Raw genomic sequence first — 22,290 nt, forward strand, 5'->3', positions numbered from 1 at the left:
AAACCAGTTCTGACCGGTTTAGACAGTTTCAGACTGGTTTGATCCAGTTCAGACCGGTACAGACCTGTTTGATCCAGTTCAGACCGGTTGGATCTAGTTCAGGCCAGTCTAAACCAGTTCTATCTGTTTCAGACCAGTTTTATCCTGTTCAAGCCAGTTCAATCAGGTTCAGACCGGTTTAATCACTATAGATTTGCTTTCTGTTGAATTTAAGTTTTACTACAACATGTTCATATGGATACACTGACATATTTCAAATTTTATGACACAATAGTTCATTTTACAAATCAACAAATTAAGCCAGAGAAATAAATTATATACTAAGGCTCAGATACAAATCAGTAAAGCACTGAAATACCAAATGTATTTCCCAGATGCCTGCATTTCCTTAACCACACCATTTTTCTTTACTAATTAAATATGTTATCCCACATGTCAGTATCCACAGGTTAAAATATCAAAATCTCTTTAAAATAATAAGCTCCATTTTCAAGCTAATCTATTAACATACAATAGTCTTAACTCCTTTTTAGGGGCAAGGTAGAATAAACATAGATAAAACCAATGTAATTATAGGAAGAGAATATTTGAATATTAGTCTAAAGGTCTTTAGTCTAGAAGTCAGTGTCCCATATAGAGCAGCCTGGGAAGAATAGTTTCACCCACAGCAAGTGGACACCAGTACCACAATGAGTTATGCCATGCCTAGTACTCTTGGGGACCATCACCATCCTCAGAATCTCAGGTCTCTCAGGCAGAAAATTACTGCCTCTTAAAGAAATAAACAGAATGTTCAGCAGAACATTCCAAGGTACAGGCTTGTGGTCTCACAGCCAGTTAAAGAATAGCTCAGGGCTCTCTCTCCTGCTGCAGTTTAGTAGCCAGCTAAAAAGTAGCTAATCAGCTCAGGGCTATCTCTCCTGCTGCAATTTACAGCCAATTACAGGTTAGCTAAACAATTCAGGTCATCCCTTCTACTGAACTTCTCACTCTGCCTATGTGCCAGTGCCCATGCCCTGGCTACACTCAAACCCTGCTCACATCCTGCCCATGGTCCTATATAAGCTTCCCCTGAGAAAATAAAATGAAAATAAAAAGGCTTTGACTTCAAAATTTAAGTCTAAGGACAAGTTACTGGGGAAAAGGATTTCTAATTTTGTTTCCACAGAAAATGAAAAGCTGAGGATTCCTTCTAGACTATTGTGGTTTGATCAAGCAAGATCCCCTGAAACAGAGTCCCAGGTGATCCAACATTCAAAACACTTGGGACAAGGCAACCTTACAGATTACGGCCAGGATTTCTGCATCTCCTTCGGATCCCCCATGACAGCGCCCCCTACCAGCAGGAAGCAGTTTGGAAAGAACGACACCCAAATTCCCAAATATTGTTTATAAATGTTTGTTATCATTTAAATGGGCTTGGTTATAAATGGTTAATGATCACAACCAATTCTTGATACAATTTAAGGTCAATTTTGTGATGTGTATATTTCTCCTCTTGTTTAGGTATTGTGTTTATATAGCTCATTTAAATGTAATTACATTTAAAATGTAATGTATAATTTAATGCAGATTATAGATACCTATGATAGTCAAAGCTTAGAATTAAGTTAGTTAGGTTTTCAACATACACAGAGATGTATTTGAGATGGATAGGCAATCTTCAAACCTTTCAAAGACCTACAGAATATGGCATTTAAAATGGTTTACAGTTTTTCTTAACAGTGAGGCACAACTGCTCCTGGCAACACCACCTGCATCAGAAAGGAAGATGGACCTTGAAGAAACACGTTATGGAATTTGCTTTCAATATGGCAAGACTAGCCATTTGGGCAAGATACTGCTCTTGTCTGGACTGTTTGACTTTATGCTATATAAACTGGACATGTAGGACCCACAGGAAAGTGACTACTGATTCAAGATGGGCATTGCTACAGGGTTCCTGCGTCATAGAAGAGTCTTCCGGACAGTCTGCAGGACACAGAGAAAAGTAACTGACAAACTGCCAGTACAGATGGACAGTTTAAAGTTTTCTGCTTTGCTGAGGAGTCTGCCAGACACACTATGGCCTATAGGCTGAAGATGGAACATTACAGAAGAACTTCGGGTGACCAGGCGGCGAGTTGTCTCTGTCATTTCTAGAGTTTATATAGTATTCTTCTGTGGTCTTTGAAGGAGTTGAAGACAGATAGTTATGGTTATAGATTTCTTTAGTTATGATTAAAGATAAGTTACATATAGGACTTCAGACTCACAAAGATAGAATAGATGATTAAATATTTTCTTTAAACCTTGCTAAATGTTAATGGACTAAATATTGTTAACTGTGGTTCTTATTTGATAATTGTTGTGTTATACATTTTGCTATGGTAATGTTAAAACCCTTCTTTTTATTTTAGACAGAAAAAAGAAGATGATGGGAGATGTCATTCTGTAAATATGTTTCTCTTATTGGTTAATGAATAAAGCACTGTTGGCCAATAGTAAAGCAAGATAGGCGGGACTAGGAGGAGAGAGGAAGTAGGAGGGAGGAGATCCAAGATGGAGGATAGAGAGAAGAATGCCAGCCCCTCTCTTTCTGGTAAGATAAGACCATGTGGAAATACTTAGATTAATAGAAATGGGTTAATAATTAAGACAGAGCTAACCAATAAGAAACAAGTAACTGGCCTACAGCTTTATATCTAATACAGAGTCTCAGTGTATTATTGGAGGCTGGTATGGCAATGGGACAAGACCAGCAGGAAAAACCTACTCATAAATACCTTCCCTGGGGAGTAGATGGGGGATGAAATGGGGGGAATCTGTGGCGGGCATGGGAGGACAGGAGATAGAGGGAACTGGGATGTAAAATAAGAAAAAAATTAAATGAAAATTATAAAAACATTTAAAAAGGTTAAACATTACATAATAAAACACTAGAAATAGAACAGAGATGTTTTTCCCCTTTCAATTAGAGAAATTTACTACTTTTAAACAGTAATGCCCAGCACAAACTGGTAGCCCAGGAAATTAGCATGAGCAGAGAGATAGTTCTCTCTGCTGGTGTGCCCTTGTGCTGGCTGCTGCTAAAGCATTGTCTCTCACTGCCTGGTTCACACTAGGCGTGGGGCATTGTTAATTCTATCCCTATTGGTAGAATGCAAAGATGTGTTTGATTAAATAAAATTCACCTGTGGTAAAGAGGCTGAGTCAGCAACTAGCTGACAGGAAGTTGTAGGGAGGAGCCAGGTGGAGAAAGGTTTATATGGAATGGGGAGAAAAAGCAGGAGGACTTCTTAGGAGGCATGAAGAGGTGAGCTGCTTGCTATTCAGTCTCTCTGGGAAGGAGGATTCTACCTCAGCCCCTGAATCTTGAGTTCTTTAGCAGGACAGAGGTTTAAATAAGTTTCCTTTGAAAGGGTCAGTGCCTGAGGGAACAGAATTCCTCGGCACTGCTGGTGGCAGCAGAGTGGCAATTCCTGAATATGATAGTCATTGCTTAAAAGGTAGCAACAATTTAAAAAAGAAAAACAACAAATTAGTGCCCCATTTTAGGTGCCTTTATATTGTTTAAAATGTTTTTTGTTTTGTTTTGTTTTTAACTCTTTTGCCTTTTTTTTTAACTTAGGAATGTCCAGGCTTAGCTTGGCTTGTTTCTAGCCAGCTTTTATTATCCATAAATTGACCCATCTACCTTTTCTTTGTAAGTTTTTATCTTTCACTCTCACTCCGTGGCCGGCTGGGTGGCTGGCCCCTGATGTCCTCCTCTCCCTGTTCGCTTCCTGCTCCTCCTTCATTGTTTCACCTTCTGTTTATCCTCTCTGCCTGCCAGCCCTGCCTATCCTTGCTCCTGCCTTGGTATTGGACATTCAGCTCTTTATTAGACCATTAGGTGTTTTAGACAGCTACAGTAACACAGCTTCAGGAGTTGAACAATGCAGCATAAACAAAAGTCACACACCTTAAAATACTATTCCCCAAAAATTCTACAGTAAAAGAAAACAAAAATATTATGCAAAGTGACATTCAGTCACAAACAGTCTATTTATTTTAAGATTCCAGACAAGCACCAATATAACAAGACAGAGTAATGTTGTGGTTACTTTGAAACCAGGCTAAAGTTACTGACTGATACCAAAAGGGCCTGAGGAGATCCTTGGGTGGGTTGGGGAGGGTTGTTCTAAATCTGATGTGGTAGCAGGTTCATGCCTTGAGAATTTCCTCAGACTTACTAATCATACATCTAAACAAGACCAATTACATTTAAACAACCCACACTAGTCTGAGGGTATATGTCATAGGTAGAGTACTTACCTAACATACACGACCCCTAAGATCGATCAGAGTTGCATAAAACAATTCATACTCAAGCTACTAAAAATGGGATAATTATTAAAAGTCTAAAACATATTTTAACTCCCTATTGGAAGTTTAGTATGTGTATACAGAACTGAAAAACAGAGACAAGCTAGCAGTATTAAGGTCAATAAATACATAGAGAATGGAAACAACCTGCATGGTCAGTGTCACTAACAGAAAAATCTTCCCTGCTGCCAGTTCAAGCAGGGACCTAATGTTGTCCTTGAACTGCCATTGTTTACACATTCTACCAGCAGAGGGCACAAGAACTCTAGCCAAAATACCTGTTTCTCGCCTCACAGCAGATCAGTGGGTGTCTTGAGCAAGGATTTCTCAATCTACAAAACTGTACATTTGTTACTGCTTGTAAGATACTGAGGTTCATGGATTTTTATTTTGTTTCTGATGTGTGGGTCTTGTTATCTCGCCCTGAGTTTATGCAATCCTCCTGTCTCAGCCTGCAAAGAGGGAGGCCACAGACACTGAGTCCAGTTTGTAGTTTATTATCTATTAGGAACAGCAATGTGAACATAAGAAGGCAATACAGCTTGGGAAAATCAGATTTTCTACTGGCAACTTAGAAATATGTGAAACCATAAACTCGCTGAGAGAGAAGACATGTGTTTTTACTATAATCAACAGTGCCTGAAGCTTCTGAGTCATTTGAAGGGGGGTCTGAGGCTTGAAGATGAGAGAGGATGGGGAAAAGATGGCCAAAGGGAGGGAGGGTGGAAGGAAGGACAGAGCCTAAAAGAGTGAAGTATTAAAGAAAATGGGAGGAACACACATTCATATGGTAGTGGGACCATTTATTGAGTGTACAGAAGAATGAGTAACACACAGAGGGTGTGTCATACATGACTGAAAGGACAAATGCTGAGAGTAGAAATGTTGTGTAAGGGTTGCAAAAGTAAAAATAAATAAGCAGACTTTGAAACCTCTGGTTGACCAAATCTGCCCTTAACCACAGACACCTTCCTGTAACTAGCACTAAAGCTCTCCATGCTTGTCCTAGGCCTGCTCTAGCTCCTGGATTTTCTGGGGCAGAATCTTGGTTCAGAACTGCAGCTTTCTCATCTTCAGGGATTGACCCACAGCAGGCTGAACGTTCAGCTTCAGGTACGGCTCATCATGGACCAACTCAGGCCAGTAGGATAGATCCTCACTGTTGGGGTTCCTGTGGAGATGCCACCAACAGGAAAGGATGAGGTCAGCCTCATGCAAGACCTGATCCCTTGATTTGTGTCAGAGTAATAAACAAGAAGGCCAAGGTCCTGAGGATACAGAAAGACTGGTGTACTGATATAGAATATAAGTGTCATGCACTAGTGTCCATATGAAACAAGGGAAGTTTTCTGTCTCCCTCTCAAAGAGAAAATCTAAAGAACAGAACCATAATACTGTGACTCACCCACCAGATCTCTGCAGGATGAGCAGTAACTGAAAGCTAGAAGGTATCTGTCTAAGTATACCTGTGCTGGCATAAATAAGGCCCCAGGACACATGAGAGCCCTGGCCCTGGATGCAGACAAAACCATAGAAGGTTGAGGAAGGGGCATGTTCCCACCTATGTCTTGCAAAGTTGGCCCAGTACTTCATCATCCTCTTGTTCAGCAGCTTCTCCTCCTCAGTGAAGTCAACTGCAGACAGAAGGAGACAAGGGTCAAAGTCCTAACCACCTCGTGTAGATCCAACTCATGTTCTTCTATAGCAACAACAGCCTGAACCTGAACCTGGTGTACACACTCTTCCCTCAGCACTCAGAACCCAGCATCCATCCAAGATGCTGGGTTCCATACTCTTACACAAGACTCTACTTGAATTTTCTCAGGTTCACCCCTACCCCAGTGTGCTCTCATTCTTTTTAGCACAAGCTAAACTAGGAAAGTTTCATTTTCTAACCGTGTTACAATTTTGTTTTATTTTATTTTATTTTATTAGCTCAGAAATGGTTATGACTTGATCCTGTTCTCTCCTAGAGCCTCAGCTTCCTGAATTGTCCCAAGAGTTCACTAATTTCTCAGGAACACATCAGGGACTCCATTCAGCTCAAGGAAAACTAGGAAGACTCACCTTTCACACCCCAGAAATCAAAGCAAAGACAAAGTTAACATGATCACCATGGTCAGCCCCCACATGGGATGGCCTGACATGCTTATGCTTAATGAAGCTGGGCTGGTGCTGGAACTCATAGAAGTAGACGGGAGCACGGGAACCTGAGAGTGAGAACACATATTGACATGTTGATTTCTCACATGGAGCTTTCCCACCTAACATTGGTGACAAGAAACTTTGCTCTAAAGTTATCTGGAATCACAGTGGAGCGGTAAGTTCCAGACTGGAGTGTTGTCTATGAAAAAACCTACTTTTTAATAGTGACCCTGGCAATCCCAGATGAGTAGTTTTGACAAGATCCCCAAGAGTAACTTACATATTTCCTCCTCTGGACTTGGATATCACTCTTTTCCACTAGACATAAGTATTTACGTAAATGGCTTAAGAATTATGGTATCAGAGACATGATCAAGACATGTGTCAGGTCCACACACTACAGAGATCAACTGGGACCCACAACAATAAGTGCCTCCATCTGCACTTGGTCTTATTACAGATGCACTCACACTGAAAATGTGCTACTTGGAGTGCAGGGATCACAAACATGAAGTCCCCCATCAACTCTCTGAACTGTGCTTGGAGGGTCTGAGGGTCCTCAATGTCCCCCATGTACTTGTCCATTAGCAGGTCACTACACTCAGGAGGCAGCATCTACACCAGGAGGAATCAGGAAGAGAGATGTAGGACAGGCCCTTATGTAGGTAGGTACAAGCCTCCTAGTAAGGAATGTAGCCAGGGATGAGACATGGTGTAGGGGAAAGGTACAAATTTTGGATAAGCCCACACAGAAACACACACATACACATTCTTTTTTTTTTTTTCTGGCCATGATATCTGAAGAGTGTATGGGAATAACTATAATAATGATTATTAATGGTTTTTCTAAGATAATCAGTAATAATAGTATATAATACTAGTAATAATTCTATCAGGACAAGAACCAAGGTCTCTCACCATGTGTGCTGCTCTGCTCTTCAGAAAAGCTGGCAGGGTCTCTCTGGTTATGTTCTTTATGACATGATCAAGGCCCATGTACTAGGAAGTAGAGGAGAGTCTTAAGTATAGGATGGGTTGGATCTAGATAAAAGTGTCTCTGATTTCCCACCACCCACAATTTCAGTTTAGGCATACAGGGGCTTAGAACGTGGCTTTACACTAAGAGAACTCCCCAACCACACTCATCACTGTCAATACCAATGATGCTGGGGACAGGGTGAAAATCCACAGAGGCCAACAGTTCCCGAGGATGCCTAGGTAGGAGCATCCCATCCACCACACCAGGGACCATAGTGAAGACCTATGGGGTGTTAGGAGTCAATGATAAAGAAGAATCACATAAATATTCTGATGCCAACTATCAGAACAGAGTAGAATATAGAACAGAACACCCACACTATTTCCCCATTTCCTATATCATCCCAAGATGCTATGCTCACTCCAGAAGAAAGTGGACATCAAAATTCACCTATTTGTTATCTCTGCACAAAGCATTAAAAGGACACCAAACCATGAAGACCAGTAACTAGTTTGAGTAGTAAGTACTGGCAACCCCACATCCTAATGACCAGGTCCTCCAATCCACATAATTCTCCCAACCTGATTGATAGCCAGAATCTCTGCTTCAGTCTTGTCTCATAGGCAGTGTACCAGGGCCTCTGAGTCCTTGGCTTCACATCCTGATACATTGGCCACTGTCTGTAAAAGGAACAGCACTGGTTTGCTCATCTGTCCCATCAGGGAGCAGAGTTTTCTTGATTTCAATCAGTTATCATTGTCTCTAAATACCACACCCTACTGTTTGGTGTGTATGAAAGAACTTAAAGGGAATTATTCACATTTTCAGTGGTAACAGCTGGGAAAGGGATATTTGCATATTTGTTTTGTTTTGGTTTTGTGTATGGTATTCATGTGTGACAATAGGTATGGTGTGTCATATTTTGCCTATGAAGGTCAGTGAACATACTTGAGTGTCTCTTGCTACTTTACCCCTTGTGTTCTTTGTCCACACCAGCTCACCTGAACTATAACATTTCAGGGACTCTATTGTCTCTACTTCCCATGTGTCCATAGAAGCACTGGGTTTACTGAAACATATTACCACCTCTAGCCTTATTTGAGCTGTGGGGATTTGAACTTGGGACCACACACTTTCACAGCAAATGTTTATATTAGCTGACCCTTTCCCTTAATCCATGTGACCCACTTAGATATTTTATGTCTACTTGATACAAGCCAGGGTAATCATGAAAGAGGGACTTGAACTAAGAAAATGTATCTTATTGGCTCATAGGTGACTCCAGGAATTTTCCTGACTGATGCAGAAGGGCCCATTCCACTACAGGTAGTGCCACCATTGACAGTTGTCTTGGTCTGTGTAAGAAAGCAAACAGAGGAAGCCATGGGTTCAGTAAGCAGTGTTCCTCCCTGCCCTCTGTTTAGTTCTCCAGGAACATCTCTGAGTGTCCACTCTGACTTCCCTTCAAGATGGACTATGAACAGTATTCTGAAATAAACCTTTTTTCTTCCCAAGTAGTTTTTACTCATGGTCTTTATCACAGCAGTAAGAAACAAACTAGGAAACCATGAGGAAATTTTTTTGATAATGGTAGAAGCCATTGTGCATAGCTTCGCTGTCATATAATTTATTCAGCACACATAAAGCAGAGAGGATTGATTCTAAGTTTTATGAATTTCAGAAATTACTGGAAGGAAGCAATTTCCCATGATCCTTGTTTTCCTCAATTAACAGATTAACAGAGAACCAGAAGCAAGGACTGAGATGGCAAAGTAGGGGCTGGCGCTGGGAGGGCACTCACTGTGTAGACCACCTAGGACTTCTCAGAGATAAGGTCAGGCAGCAGGGCCACTCAACTCTGCATAATGGCTCCATGGAAGAGTCCTTTGGACATGGGGGACACAACAAGTGAAGACAAACTTGTGCCACCTGGTGACTCGCCAAAAATAGATAGCCTGTCTTTTTATAGACGAGTTAAGATCATTAATGTTGAAGGAAAGTAAGGACCATTGATTGTTAATTCTTGCTTGTTTTAAATTTGTTGTTGTTGGTGGTATTGTGAGTATATTTGCCCCACTTTTTCTTTTGGGTTCTGGTGAAGTGGGTTCATCTATTGCCTATGTCTTTGTGAGCGTAGTTAACTTTCTTGGGTTGGAGTTTTCCCTCCAGAACTTTCTGTAGGGCTGGATTTGTGGATATGTATTATGAAAATTTGGCTTTCTCACTGAATATCTTGTTTTCTCCATCTATAGTGATTGAGAGTTTTGCTGGGTATAGTAGCCTGGGCTGGCATCCGTGAACTCTTAGTATTTGTAGAACATCTATCCAGGACCTTTTAGCCTTGAGAGTTTCTATGGACAAGTCAGGTGTAATTTTGATAGGTCTGCCTTTATATGTTACCTGTCCTTTTTCCTTCGGTGCCATTAATATTCTTTCTTTATTCTGTATGATAGGTGTTTTGATTATTATGTGGCAAGGGAACTTTTTTGGGGGGGGGGGGGGTGACCAGTCTATTTGGTGTTCAGTAAGCTTGTTGTACTTTCATGGTCATGTCCTTTTTCAGATTGGGTAAGTTTTCTTCAATGATTTAGTTAAATATGTTTTCTGCACCTTTGAGCTGGGCTTCTTCACCTTCGTCTATGCCTATTATTCTTAGGTTTGGCTTTTTCACGGTGTCCCACATTTCCTGAATGTTTTGTGGTAAGGATTTGTTGGATTTAAGACTTTCTTTGGTTGATGCATCTATTTCTTCTAGTTTATCTTCAGCGCCTGAGATTCTCTCTTCGATCTCTTGTGTTTTGTTGATTATGCTTGCATCTGTAGTTCCTGATCATTTACCCAGTTTTTCTATTTCCAGCATTTCCTCAGTTTGAGTTTTCTTTATTGTCGCTATTTCAGTTCAAGTCTTGAACTGTTTGAATTGTTTCCTTCATCTATTTGATTGGATGTTTTGTTTTTGTTTTTGTTTTGTTTTGTTTTTTTCTTGGCTTTCCTTACTTTAAGAGATTTATTCATTTCTTGCATTTTTGCTTGGTCTTTTCCTCTATTTCTTCCCCTATCAGAGTCCTCACTCTCTCTGGGGAGTGGATAGGGGATGGGAGGATTGGGGAGCTGCTTGGGGATGGGAGTATGGGAGGGAGAGGAAATTGGGATTGGTAGGTAAAATAGGATTGTTTTTTAATTTAAATAAAAATCAATTAAAAAAAGACCTGGGGGGAGGAAAACTCTTTGCAATAGGAGTGATTAGTGCAAAGAATTATTACTCCCATACTAGCCTATGTGTGATCTCCAGTGCACTGGAGGAACCAAGAGGGACTTGGCCAGCCTGGAAGAGCTCGAAGGTAAATTGCTCAAAGGCAAGGAGCTATGGCAGCCTCAGAGTCTGATACAAAGGGTAGCTGCTTGATGACAGAGAGAAATGTTTTATGGGAATACAGAGGTAGATTAAGTGCAGTTTGGCACTATGTGGTGATATATGGGAGAGAGTTTTTATTGGAGGACTAAAAGCAAGATCTAGGGACAGCATTAAATTGAGACTAAAAAATAATAAACTAGAGGACCAAGCAGAGTATGGGATCCAGAAGGAAGCAAGGGGTTTTCGAGTACTGTGAAAGGCCAAAGGGCCCTCGATGTAATTATCATGGAAACAATTTCTTCTGCTGGACATCTCACACCCATATCTATACAACCCCTAGTCACATATCTTCACAGATCTGTGCTATGATCATGCAAGTAGGGTCTCACTGTATCTGTAGAGCCCTTGGAATAAGAACAAACCTTGATGTAAGCAGACAGCAAGGAACTAAAGTGGTTCTTCTTCACACACACACACAAACTGTTCCAGGATCAAAGTGCAAATAGACATGCCTAGACATGTTTCTCACTTTAAAAAAAAGTTCTATTCATTATTTGAGAACAGAAATCGATAAATAAATGGATTGTTACAGCATCAATCACAGGTGACAATCTATGAAGACAATTGATAGCAAGGTTTTCAGTTGTTGGCAACCTTGTTGGCTGATGTAGGGATCTTAGATGCTATATTCTGAATGTTTTTGTGGTTCATACTTTATTTTGCAACCTGATATCCAATGTCATGATAGTAAGATTGGGTCCACTAGGCAGTGGCCAGGCTATTAGCATCATTGTTTGTCTGTTTTACCCAAGGAAGATACATGGAGCAATCTTTGAGTCAGAGAGTGAGCCCTTACCACATGGCTGGCATCTTAACCCTGCACGCCATGAGCACCAACACTGGGAACAAATTTCTGTTGTTTGTAAGTCATGTTTAAGATACATACATCCTTAATTACACAATGATCTGCATATTCATCTGCATATTCATTCTATATATTTATAGTGTTCATAAGTTACAATAAGTTACTCTTGCATTTTTTGCATTCATTGGATGCTCTGCCTCAGTCTTGCTAGCATGAGGCCACACATCTGTCATAACACTCAACTAGCAACTTATGATTTTCTCATGGCATCTTGAATATAATAATGCACCAGTGCTGTTACCAATCAGGTTATAATCAAGACATAGATAATGGATAGGGACTCATTGAGAGATAGATATGGGGTTTTAATATCCACCCACATCTGGTGTGTTCAAAATTGTCCAGAGCTTCTGATTCATTTGAAGAAATTTAGGATTTGTGAAAAAGGAGGAAGAGGGTTTGGGAAAAGATGAGGTAAAGAAGAGAGGAAAAGATGCAAGTCCACTAGGGTACAAAGGAAGGCTGGCATCCACTGGGGCTCACACAAACACACTGTCAAAAGAGCATTTATTGAATATGTGAATCAATACATGACCCAGACAAACAGGGTACCAGTGACATAATAAAGTGTTAGGTGAACAGATATATGGAGAGGGGGTACATGAATACTGAAAGATGGAGTCACCCTTGTCTTCTGAGTGTGTGGGCACCTTAGGTTGACTCCAGTTCTAAACAGGACACCCCATTATTGTGCATAACATGCTATAGCTCTGTGTGCTTGTTCTCAACATCCTTCAGCTCCTGGATCTTCTGGGGCAGGGTTTCGGTCCAGAACTGCATCCTGTTTGCCTTCAGAGCATGGCTGACAGTAGGTTGGATGTCCAGCTGCAGGTACTGTTCATCCCGGTTAAATATAGGCCAGTAGGGCAGGTCCATGCTGTTGGGATTCCTGTGAACACACCCTCACAGTGGGGCAGGGTGAGGATGACTATTAGTTATGCTGTGCCAAGACATGATCCCTTAGTTTGGGTCAATATAGTGAGTGAAGCAGGCCAGAAGTATAAGGACACAGAAGGACGGTCTCATGATAAAGGCAAAAAGAAACTCCCAGTAGAGTCACTCCATAAGAGGCAAGGGATGTTTTTCCCTTTCTTTCTATAGCAGGCTCATGTACACAAAACTAGAACAGTTTGGCCACACACACCCCAGGTCACAGGAAAGTGACTATTGACTGACACTCAGATGGAACTACTGTGTAGGAGAAACCTGACCCTGAGGAATAACCTATCATGCGATAAAGAATCTGTGTATGTTCATGAGGCTACCCCAAACAGGAGGAGGACCTGGGAAATTCAGAGGAGCATAGCTTCTTACCCATGTCTTGCAAAGTTGGCCCAATACTTCATTATCCTCCTGCTCAGGAGTTCCTCCTCCTCAGTGAAGTCAACTGTAGCCATGGGGAAGACAAAGGTCCAGGTCTGAATCACCCCATGCAGCTGCTACATTCTCGACCTCAGCTATAGCCTAACTCTGGTGCACATTGCCCTACCTGCCTAGATCCACATTCTTCTATTTCCCACCCTTCCCTCACTTGCCCCGGCCTCTAACTGAATCTACCACTACAATCCCCAGCTTATTCTTAGTCCAGAGGCCCTTTCTTTGCGTTGGCATAGTCATTTAAGGAAACATCCTGGCTTTAATTGGCCCTCTCTGATACCAGGCCTGACACCACCATTAGGGCAGGGACAGGGACAGAAAGTACAGTCTGGACTGGAAAGGATTTGGAGTCCAATCATAGTATAACATTTTGAGCTACAAGTTGGCTGTGAAAGGCTCTCCACAAGCTTCATTTTCTTCAGCTGGACAGTGAGATCAGTCATCTCTCACCTGAGTCCCCATCCTATGCATGGAACAAAGGGAAGACTCACATTTGCTACCCCAGTAGGATGATCCAAAGACATAGAAAATATCATCACCATGGTCAGCCTTCACATGGGGTGGCCTGATACCTTTGAAGAAGTTGGTCGGGTGCTGGAACTCATAGAAGTAGACAGGGGCAAGAGAACCTGGAAGTGTGGACACATCGTAACACAGTAGCCTTTTACCTGGACCTGTTCTGCCTCATCTTTTGTGTAAGATACCTTGGCCTAAAGTTGTCTGGAATCACAGTGGCTGGGAGTTTAGGGAGTGTGGACTCCAAGGCTGAAGCATGAACCTTTGGAAAGGCCTTGGTTAAACCATGACTGTAAGTAGTTTGAGGAAGCTGTAGAGCATCATTACCTCATTTTCCTCATCTGTGCCTGAAAAAGGTACCATGCTCTTACACTAGCCATAAGGATTCACTGAAGTAAGAGCCCTCAGAAGCCTGGGACCAGAGAACAAATAAAGGCATAGACAGGGATCTAGACAACAGAGGGCTGTCCTTAGACCCACAACTCTGAGACATCTCAGAGGAATCAGGCCTCCTTTTTCTTTGTAACAATACCAGAAATTAAACATGTGGCATTATGCATATGAAGCAAGTGTTCTACCACTAGCTAGAGTCCCAACCCAGAGGCATCCTTATAGACTTATTCACTCTGAGCACGTGCTACTTGCACGCCAGGGATAACAAACATCAAGTCTGCTATCATCTCCTGGAACTGTACTTGGAGAGTCGCAGGATCTTCGGTGTCTCCCAAGTATTCTTGTACCAGCATGTCAGTAAAATCAGGAGACAACATCTAGTTCAGAGAGATCCAGAAAAGATGGGTGAGGAAAACTTCAGCACCAGGAAGCAATATCCTCAGGTAAAAAGAGAAGGATCTGGGATGAACAAACTTGAGGGTGGCCCCATCCCCAAGCAGAAGTAGACTCCATTATTTGCTCAAGTGGTTCTTGGCATTGGCAGATAGCCAGAAACTCCATTTTCATTGGCCCACAACATTAAGGATCTTACCAGTTGTGTTCGTATGCTCTGTAGACCAGCCTGAATGGCCTCTCTGTCCATTTTTTTTCCAGTATCAATGTTGCTCATGTACTGAGAAGAGGATAGAAAGGTTCAAGCTGATTTTGAAATAGGATATAGGTGGGGCTGTGGAGCTCTAAGCCCGCTCTCCATCCAATGCATTCCTCAGTCAATCAAGGAGTTGTATCTGGGACCTACCATTGGGATGTCCCAGCTATACTCATCATTGGTGACACCTATGATGCTGGGGACAGGTCGAAAATCAGCAGAGACCAACAGCTCCTCAGGGTGTCTGGGAAAGAATTCCCCATCTACCACAGCAGGGATGATCTTGAAGACCTAAGGAGCACTCAAGGTGAGGGGTCAAGTTCATGGCCCAGATAATTTCTGATGTCAAATAATCCCATAATGTTTATACACATTTAGTTTAGTTGAACTTGTGTCCATGTTGCATTGATAGCTACAAGGGCATCAAAGGGCATCAAGCCATGTGCATTGGGATAATTGTCCCTGAGTAAAAAGGGTTTTCCCTTCCACTCCCTACTGTACCCCTTCCTAGACACTAACACCATGCAATCAAACCTTGGTAATAGCCAGAAGCTCCTCTTCACTCTTGCCTCTCAGGCAGCCCACCAGGGCCTCTGAGTCCATCTGATTACATCCAGACAGGTTGGCCACCATCTGTACAGAGCATAAGCAGCAACCTGTCCATCCTTCCAGGCAGGGAGAAATGTTTTCTTAATAATCCTGGCTAGTGTGAATACCCCTAAAATTACATGGAGTAAAGTGTGTGGATTGCAGCAGGAATGCAATTGTTCCTACTTCCCCAGTGTTGATATGAGACAGACAAGGGAGCTAATGTTCCTGCTCCTATGGTTCTGAACACAATGGAAGCTACTAGGTACAACTGTTGGGGCACAGAAAACACTCAGCTTATGTAGAGCAGAGGAGTATGCATTTTGACCCTTGAAGCCTTCACAAGGAGAAAGATGAAGGGAGTTCCCATTTACCTCTATGATGTTTATTGCCATCACAGAGCAGACAGAACCAGGAGCTCTGAGAGTGAGGGCTGGGATAGGGGACCAGGGTGGGGAGAATTGAAAGAACTCACAGTGTAGACCACTTCAGCAGAGTGGGAGATGAGACCAGGCATTATGGCCACTCCACTCTGTATAATGGCACCATGGAAGAGTCCTTGAGACATGGGAGACACAACAAGTGAAGACACACTTATGCCACCTGCTGACTCGCCAAAAATAGTGACCCGGTCAGGGTTGCCTCCAAAGTGGACAATATTCTGCTGGACCCAGCGTAGGGCGGCAACTTGGTCCAGGTAACCCCAGTTGCCTCTGGCATGCTCATCTGCAGTGCTGAAAAGTGGCAGGAATAGGAATCACAGGGTTGTCCTATTTCTGTTCCACCCCCTGCCCAGCCCTGGGCTCACCTGAAGTAACCCAGGACACCCAGGCGGTACTGGATAGTGACCACCACAATGTCCTCAATGGCTGCTAGCTTCGATCCATCATACAAAGAAGCCATGCCCATAACCAGTCCACCACCATGGATCCATACCATCACCTGGTAAAAAAAATATAAAATAAAATAAGAGATCATTTCTCTTATCCTGCCCAAATGGCACCTGTCATCTAGAATTCATTGCTTTGGCTCTGAAGCTGCCCATATAGACAGATTCCAGCTGCCATAATCTGGTGAAGAATCCAAATTCCATTAGGAAGAAAAGTCTCTCAACCCTTAATTCTGCATTGTGTACAAAGTCTGTCTCCAACACTCCAGGAGCCGCTTTGAGGTGAAAAAAAAAAAAAAAGTGTCCGGACATGTCCTTCGTGATTGCATGAAAACAGAACAAGTGCCCTCTCCACCATACTTATTAGCCAAACAGAAGACTCAATTTTTTAGGACTTAGATAATCCCAAAGTTCATCTCTTGGAAATCTGTGTGGTTTTTTTCTGAGCACAAGTCCTGAATTCATTAAGTTACAGACTCTAACTTGTCAGTGCCTTCAGGGGTTTCTGTTCCTAAGCCCATGAGTTAAATTCCTACCGTAAACAAGAAGGCATTCTTGAACATAACATCAGGATCTCTACTGAAGCAAAGCCCAGACTGATCTTAGTCCTTCTATATTCCTTCAGATGAAATGTCCTTCCTACCCTAGTTGGCCACCCTGATGATACTCACAGGCAGGTTGGAGCCCTCAGAGGCATGAACAGGTGAGTAGATGCTGAGGTACAGGCAGTCTTCAGACATAGAAAGAAGAGGTGGGGTTCTTTTGAACAGGGTCTCTAACAATGCACTCATTTCAGTGGTACTCTGTAGACACCTGTCAACAATAGTAAACAAGTGATTATTCTAAGGACTAAGCAGTAGTCAAAGCCAGAACCTGTGTACATTTACTGAAAAACAAAAACAAAAAACAACTACCTTCTGGGAATATGAACTCATGTTCTAAAGTCCCTATTGGGGCTGGAGTGATAACTCAGTGGTTATGAGCCTTCGCTGCTCTTCTGGAGGACCTGAGTTCGATCCCCAGCACTGACACAAGAGCTCACAACCTCTGTAACCACAGTCTCAGGGGATCTGAGGGCACTGAATGACACAAAGCACAGATAAACACACAGCAAAACACCCAAATACACAAAATAATAAATTAATAAACTTAAACCCCTCCAACACAAATAAAGGCCTCAGGCTCTGTGGAAGCTGTGATGGAGCCCAGTCCTTCAGATAGAGATTTGGAATCTACCTGTTGGGATGCCAGGAAATTGAGGGCCCTGCATGTCTCCATGGTAGCCATTGAGCATGGGTTTTGACACTTTTACCACTTTTCCCTGCCCCCATTAAGACCTGGAACAGGTGAATTGCCCCTACAGAGCTATTGCATAAATGAGTATGATTAGTTTCCCCCAAGATAATAGGACCTCCTTCACCTAAAGTCAGAATTTCTAGGGTCCTTCATCTCTCCCACAGGCTTCCTAGTTGTCAGCATATACACTTATTCCTTGTCAAATGGCATCTGGCCCATATGGGTTGACATAGTGACTGGAGGTTATGGTCCTTTGGAGACTACTGCTTCACTGTTTAGGATTCTTCATTCTCTGCTATTAAACCCAGGAGTTCTTCTGGTTAAGTGGTGGAGCCTAATCTCCTCCCAGAGACATTTCCCCTTGTATCAGAGACACATGACACAACCTAACTCTCACAACAAATGTACCATGGTGCTCCTTTCTGCAGTCCCAAGGCTAGTTCCTTATGGGTGCAAAGCACTGAAGCCAGGGACTGGCACAGGTTGTTCCATTCTGAATCCACTGGAGAAATGTGTGTGGGAATCCCTCTACTCTGTGAAAAAAGGGAACTGGATATGGGACTATGAAGTAGGAAGCACTGCAGCCTGGATGATAGATAGCTCAGCACGCTAGCCCACTCCAGGGCCTGAAGTCTACTGGACCCCAGAAGAGCTTACATGGCTGGGTGAGATGTTCCATCCTTCACACCACTCCACGGCTCAGGAGGCTCAGGAGGAGCAAACCGCAGATGTCCTACAGGTGGCTTGGCAAAGGGAATTCCCAGGAAGGTGTGGACTCCCATGTTGATGTCCTCCAAGTAGACAAGGCTGCCCTGTACCTGTCCAGTATGTGTGTTCCTGATGGGGCTGGATGAATCCTGTCCTGTAAATAAAGAGGTATCATCTGGCTTATCCTGTCCAATCAGTCACTTCTGTTGCTCCATCCTTTCTACCCTCTTGTCAACCTCATCAAAAGACCCTGGGCTGAAAACACAGGTTTTACATATTCCCTGCCTGTTACAGTCTTCACTGAGGTACTGTCAGGTCTAGTCCATTGACCAGACTCATTTAGGAACCATGGGACTCATTCAGCCCTATGAGCTTGCAGCACTGGGCCACATATGTGTCAATGGCAGAGTCTCCTTTCCATCAACTATATGTGATACAGTATAGGGTCTATAGGAGTCACATGGAAAATTACCCCATGTAGCCTAGCTACATGCACAATGTTTTATCCTCACAGAAAAGCTCTCTATGAAGTTCATATGAAATCTGGTAAACTGTCCTTCCCACCAGAAGCTGTAAGCCATAACCGAGAAGGGGGACAGAGTTTCTGATCAACAGGTAAAATCAAACATAGCTGAAGAAATTTCATTTTCTGCTGTCCTTTTTTGTTTTGTTTTGTTTTTTATTTTCTTGACACAAGGTCTTGCCTGGTAGCCCAGATCAGTTTTGCAGTCGGAGATCCTCCTGGCCCAGCCTTCTGAGTGTTAAATTTGCAGTTGTTTGTGGCTACACCCAGATCACACATTTCTTCTTGAGTAATCCTAGGTACTATATGTAAGACTATGTCATTTGTGTCCCTGTGGATGAGCCAGGCCTGGGAGGTATAGAAGGGGGTGAGACACAATTCTTTCTACTCTTACAGTTGCCAGTGATTCTGAACCCAGGCATTCAAACAAACAACATTTAGAAGAACAGCCATGAGTAAATATGGCAGAACTTCCTGTCTAGAAGGTGCTGGTAACCTCTGAAAACCCTAGCAACAACAGGCAAGAGACCCAGGGTGAGGTGAATGTGCCCTCCTCAGTGGGGAGGCCTGGCTAGAGGTCACCAGAGTGCACACTAGAAAGATTTGTGGTAGGGGCATCTAGGGCTGCACACACACACCCCAATCACAGTGCCTTCCTGACTCAGCTCTGATATGGACCTGAAAACTGTTGACATGCCCAAAGCACATGCTAGTTGCCCTGGAAACCAAGCCCCAGGCGAGGTGCATGGGGAAGGGAACCCAGGTTTTCCCAGTTCAGGTGTAGGACTGGGACCTTCTGCATACCTTAGTGGTCGCCAGTGCCTCATGCAGGGCCTTTTGAGAGGGCCTTGGCATTTCTCTATTCTGAGAGTGGAACATCCATATTCTTCGGCAGCATGAAGCTATACTGTTATTATCCAAGTCAGTAGCAGCTACAGTTTCAGTCACATAGAGAGGAAATGTCCCCTCTATTCCCCTGTCCCCTGACCTTTAGATCCAACATAACTGAGAGCCCATCACAGCCCCTCAGTATTGGAGGTCCCCTGGGGCTACAGACCCCTTGTTTCATAGGGGGGACTAGCCTGTGGGCTTTTGCAGGGCACTAGGAGATGCACATTTCCCATACGGCCATCTCCACTGGCTCCTTCCTCCCTGGTACTTTTACTCCTGCAGTCTCAGACAATAACTCTTATCAAGTTTTGACAGCCAAGACTTGGGCCCCCCATTCCTCTCCAGATAGTCTTACCATGCACACAGAAGAGAAGCAGAAGCCCACAGGTCACAGAATTCAGCCATCCAGGAAGTCTGTCTGCTAGCATGATTACATCCCAGTCCTGAGTCTGCTGCTGTGCGATTGACCTCACGTTAATGTCACAAATATATGAACCTTGCCCAGGCAGAAACTTGGAAGCAAAGAGAGTAAGTACAGTGGGGGCAGCAAAGGACAGGTCAAAGTCCTTAAACTCTACAGACTGTGCCACATAGCGGCAACCAAGAGCAGCAAGTAAGGCAAAGCTGCCTCCTGTTCCTGCTCTTCCTTCAGTTCCTTTGGGAGGCAGAGCAGGAATTCTGAAGCCCTCTCTCCAAATCTGGAGTCTCCATTTTCAGGTGTATTAAGCAGGCACATACTTAAATGAATGAATGGGGTAAGGAGGAGGGAGCAGAAATCTGTAACTGGAGAAGCTAGGGGCTTTCCTGAATAGATGCATACTCAGGATGTCACAGATGGAGAACAGACTAAAACTTGAGGAAATGTGAACTGAGTAAAGGGGAACCGCACGCACAAGCCCACCACCCTGAAAACAACCCCCTGCTTTTAGGACTTACAGTTTCCTGAGTCCACGTGGGTTCAGGGTCCAACAATGATCTTAGTTAGAGTCTGCATGTACCCTTCCCTGTTGTGCCTTGACTATCATTGAAACACACTGCAACTCTACCACCATAGCTTATTCACTTTGCCTCTTTACTGTAGCTACCCTGGTGGACAGCTTCTATCACTTTCTCAGTTAGTTACCCACAAGCTCTAATACTGAGAACAGTCTAGGCTCTCAGGGCCTGAATTAAGGTTGGAATACAGGTCCTTGAGCAGAAGTTTCAGAAGCATGGCGAACCTTGGCAAACTACATCTGAGAGTATAGAATCAGGAGCTCCTGCCTAGCCCATCCTGATTTCCCAAAGGTAGTATCATAAGGCTCAATCTCAGAAAGACTTTACGGCCACCTAAGAACTGGCCTTGGCTCCATTTTCCAGTCCCCAGACATCTATGGAACCCACAAAACAACACAGAAAGATTTGTTCTGAGGCAGTTTTCTGGTCATTTTTCTGGTATAGTACAATCAGTGCTTGTCTTGTCACCCTGCTCTCAATTAGCTGTCCCCTCTTCAGACCACTCTGTGCTCCCAGCTCCTGTCTAGAGGAAATGCTCTCTCTACTCTCAATTCCCAGATTGAAGGAGCAGCTGACAAGAGGAGGCTGAAGGTCGTTAGCTCCTCCAAGCTCAGATTCATAGAACTAGTTTCATTAGTTACGGACATCATGGTAATCTTCTGAATCCTGGGCACCTGCACCAAGCTAGAGGAGCATTCACACGCACTCTGATACTTACTACCCTGTCATTCCAAGGCTCTGCATCGATGATGGCAAAGACCATAGAAAATGTGTAATGGAGGGTCTCGCTACTAAGTTTCTGTATATGAGGAAATTGTGGAAGTTGGTAAGGGAGTAAAGATCAGGGGAGCATCTGAAATGAGACACCACTACACACCAATTAGATATAATCAGATTATGACCCATAACTAAATGTGTTAGCAAAGACATGGAGCAACTGATACAACTACATATGCTTAGAGGGGAAGTAAAATGATTATGGTGATAGAGGAAGTCAACTACATATTTTCTCTGAAAGTTAAACATATTTGTTTTATGACTCAACAATTCTACTCTCGGGACTTTAGCCTGAGGAAACAAGTGAATGTCATCACACCAAGTCATGGGTTTGGTTTGTTTGCTCTGGCTCTTTGAAAACTCACTCTGTAGACTCAGTCAGGCTGGCCCAAACTCACAGATCCACCTGCCTCTATCCCCTGAGTGATGGGATTAAAGGCGTGTGCCACCATGCCCAGCTAAAGTCTCATTTGAAGATATGCATGACAGCTTGATTAAAATAGACCAGACCAGAATTCACTCAGATGGGCATCAACAGGCGAGTGGGTGCAAGGTGGTGTGCCCACTCAAAATCAAAGGAAAATGCCATTTGTATCTCAAAGACATCATGCTCAGTGACAGGATATAAGGAGTACGGTTTTTCTGCCCGCTGCCTAGTCTTGTCCTGCCACCGCGCCAGCCCCAAATAACACACTGAGACTCTGTATTTGATATAATTATGTTGGCCAGGTACTTGTTTCTTATCGGCTAGCTCTGTCTTAAGTATTAACCCATTTCTGCTGATCTATGTATTTCTCTTACCCGGGAGCTGGCCGGCATACTGCTTTCTCCCGACTCTCCATCTTGGCTCTCCTTCTTACTACTTCCTCTTTCCTCCTTGTCTCCTAGTCCCACCTATCTTTCTTTCCTATTGGCCAACAGTGCTTTATTCATTAA

General features: G+C 43.2%; 1 protein-coding gene and 1 pseudogene across 1 annotated transcript; both read right to left on the reverse strand.

Annotated features, from left to right (window-relative positions):
* Positions 1 to 5,331: 5,331 nt before the first annotated feature.
* On the reverse strand, positions 5,332 to 11,138 carry LOC127234726 (liver carboxylesterase-like; annotated as a pseudogene).
* A 1,103-nt stretch (positions 11,139 to 12,241) lies between these two features.
* LOC127234563 (pyrethroid hydrolase Ces2e-like) lies at positions 12,242 to 20,035 on the reverse strand. Its single transcript, XM_051201554.1, has 12 exons — positions 19,937 to 20,035; positions 18,117 to 18,321; positions 16,835 to 16,976; positions 16,083 to 16,216; positions 15,750 to 16,008; positions 15,221 to 15,319; positions 14,837 to 14,977; positions 14,630 to 14,710; positions 14,270 to 14,414; positions 13,620 to 13,757; positions 13,066 to 13,138; positions 12,242 to 12,640 (listed from the first exon to the last, which is right to left on the reverse strand). The coding sequence occupies exons 1-12, from the start codon at positions 20,007 to 20,009 to the stop codon at positions 12,454 to 12,456; spliced, it is 1,677 nt and encodes a 558-aa protein (XP_051057511.1). The 5' UTR covers positions 20,010 to 20,035; the 3' UTR covers positions 12,242 to 12,453.
* Positions 20,036 to 22,290: the final 2,255 nt, after the last annotated feature.

Source organism: Phodopus roborovskii, unplaced genomic scaffold (assembly GCF_943737965.1).
Source record: "Phodopus roborovskii unplaced genomic scaffold, PHOROB, whole genome shotgun sequence".
In the NCBI taxonomy this organism is placed as follows: Eukaryota; Metazoa; Chordata; class Mammalia; order Rodentia; family Cricetidae; genus Phodopus; species Phodopus roborovskii.

Bases quoted from the DNA above. Each gene is read 5' to 3' on its own strand.
- LOC127234563 (XM_051201554.1), bottom strand. From the start codon at position 20,009: ATGCTAGCAGACAGACTTCCTGGATGGCTGAATTCTGTGACCTGTGGG. The intron at 18,322-19,936 runs GTAAGACTATCT...CTTTATTTACAG, and splicing joins GCTTCTCTTCTGTGTGCATG to GACAGGATTCATCCAGCCCC. The intron at 13,758-14,269 runs GTGAATAAGTCT...CCACACTTCCAG, and splicing joins GCAAGTAGCACGTGCTCAGA to GTTCTCTTGCCCCTGTCTAC.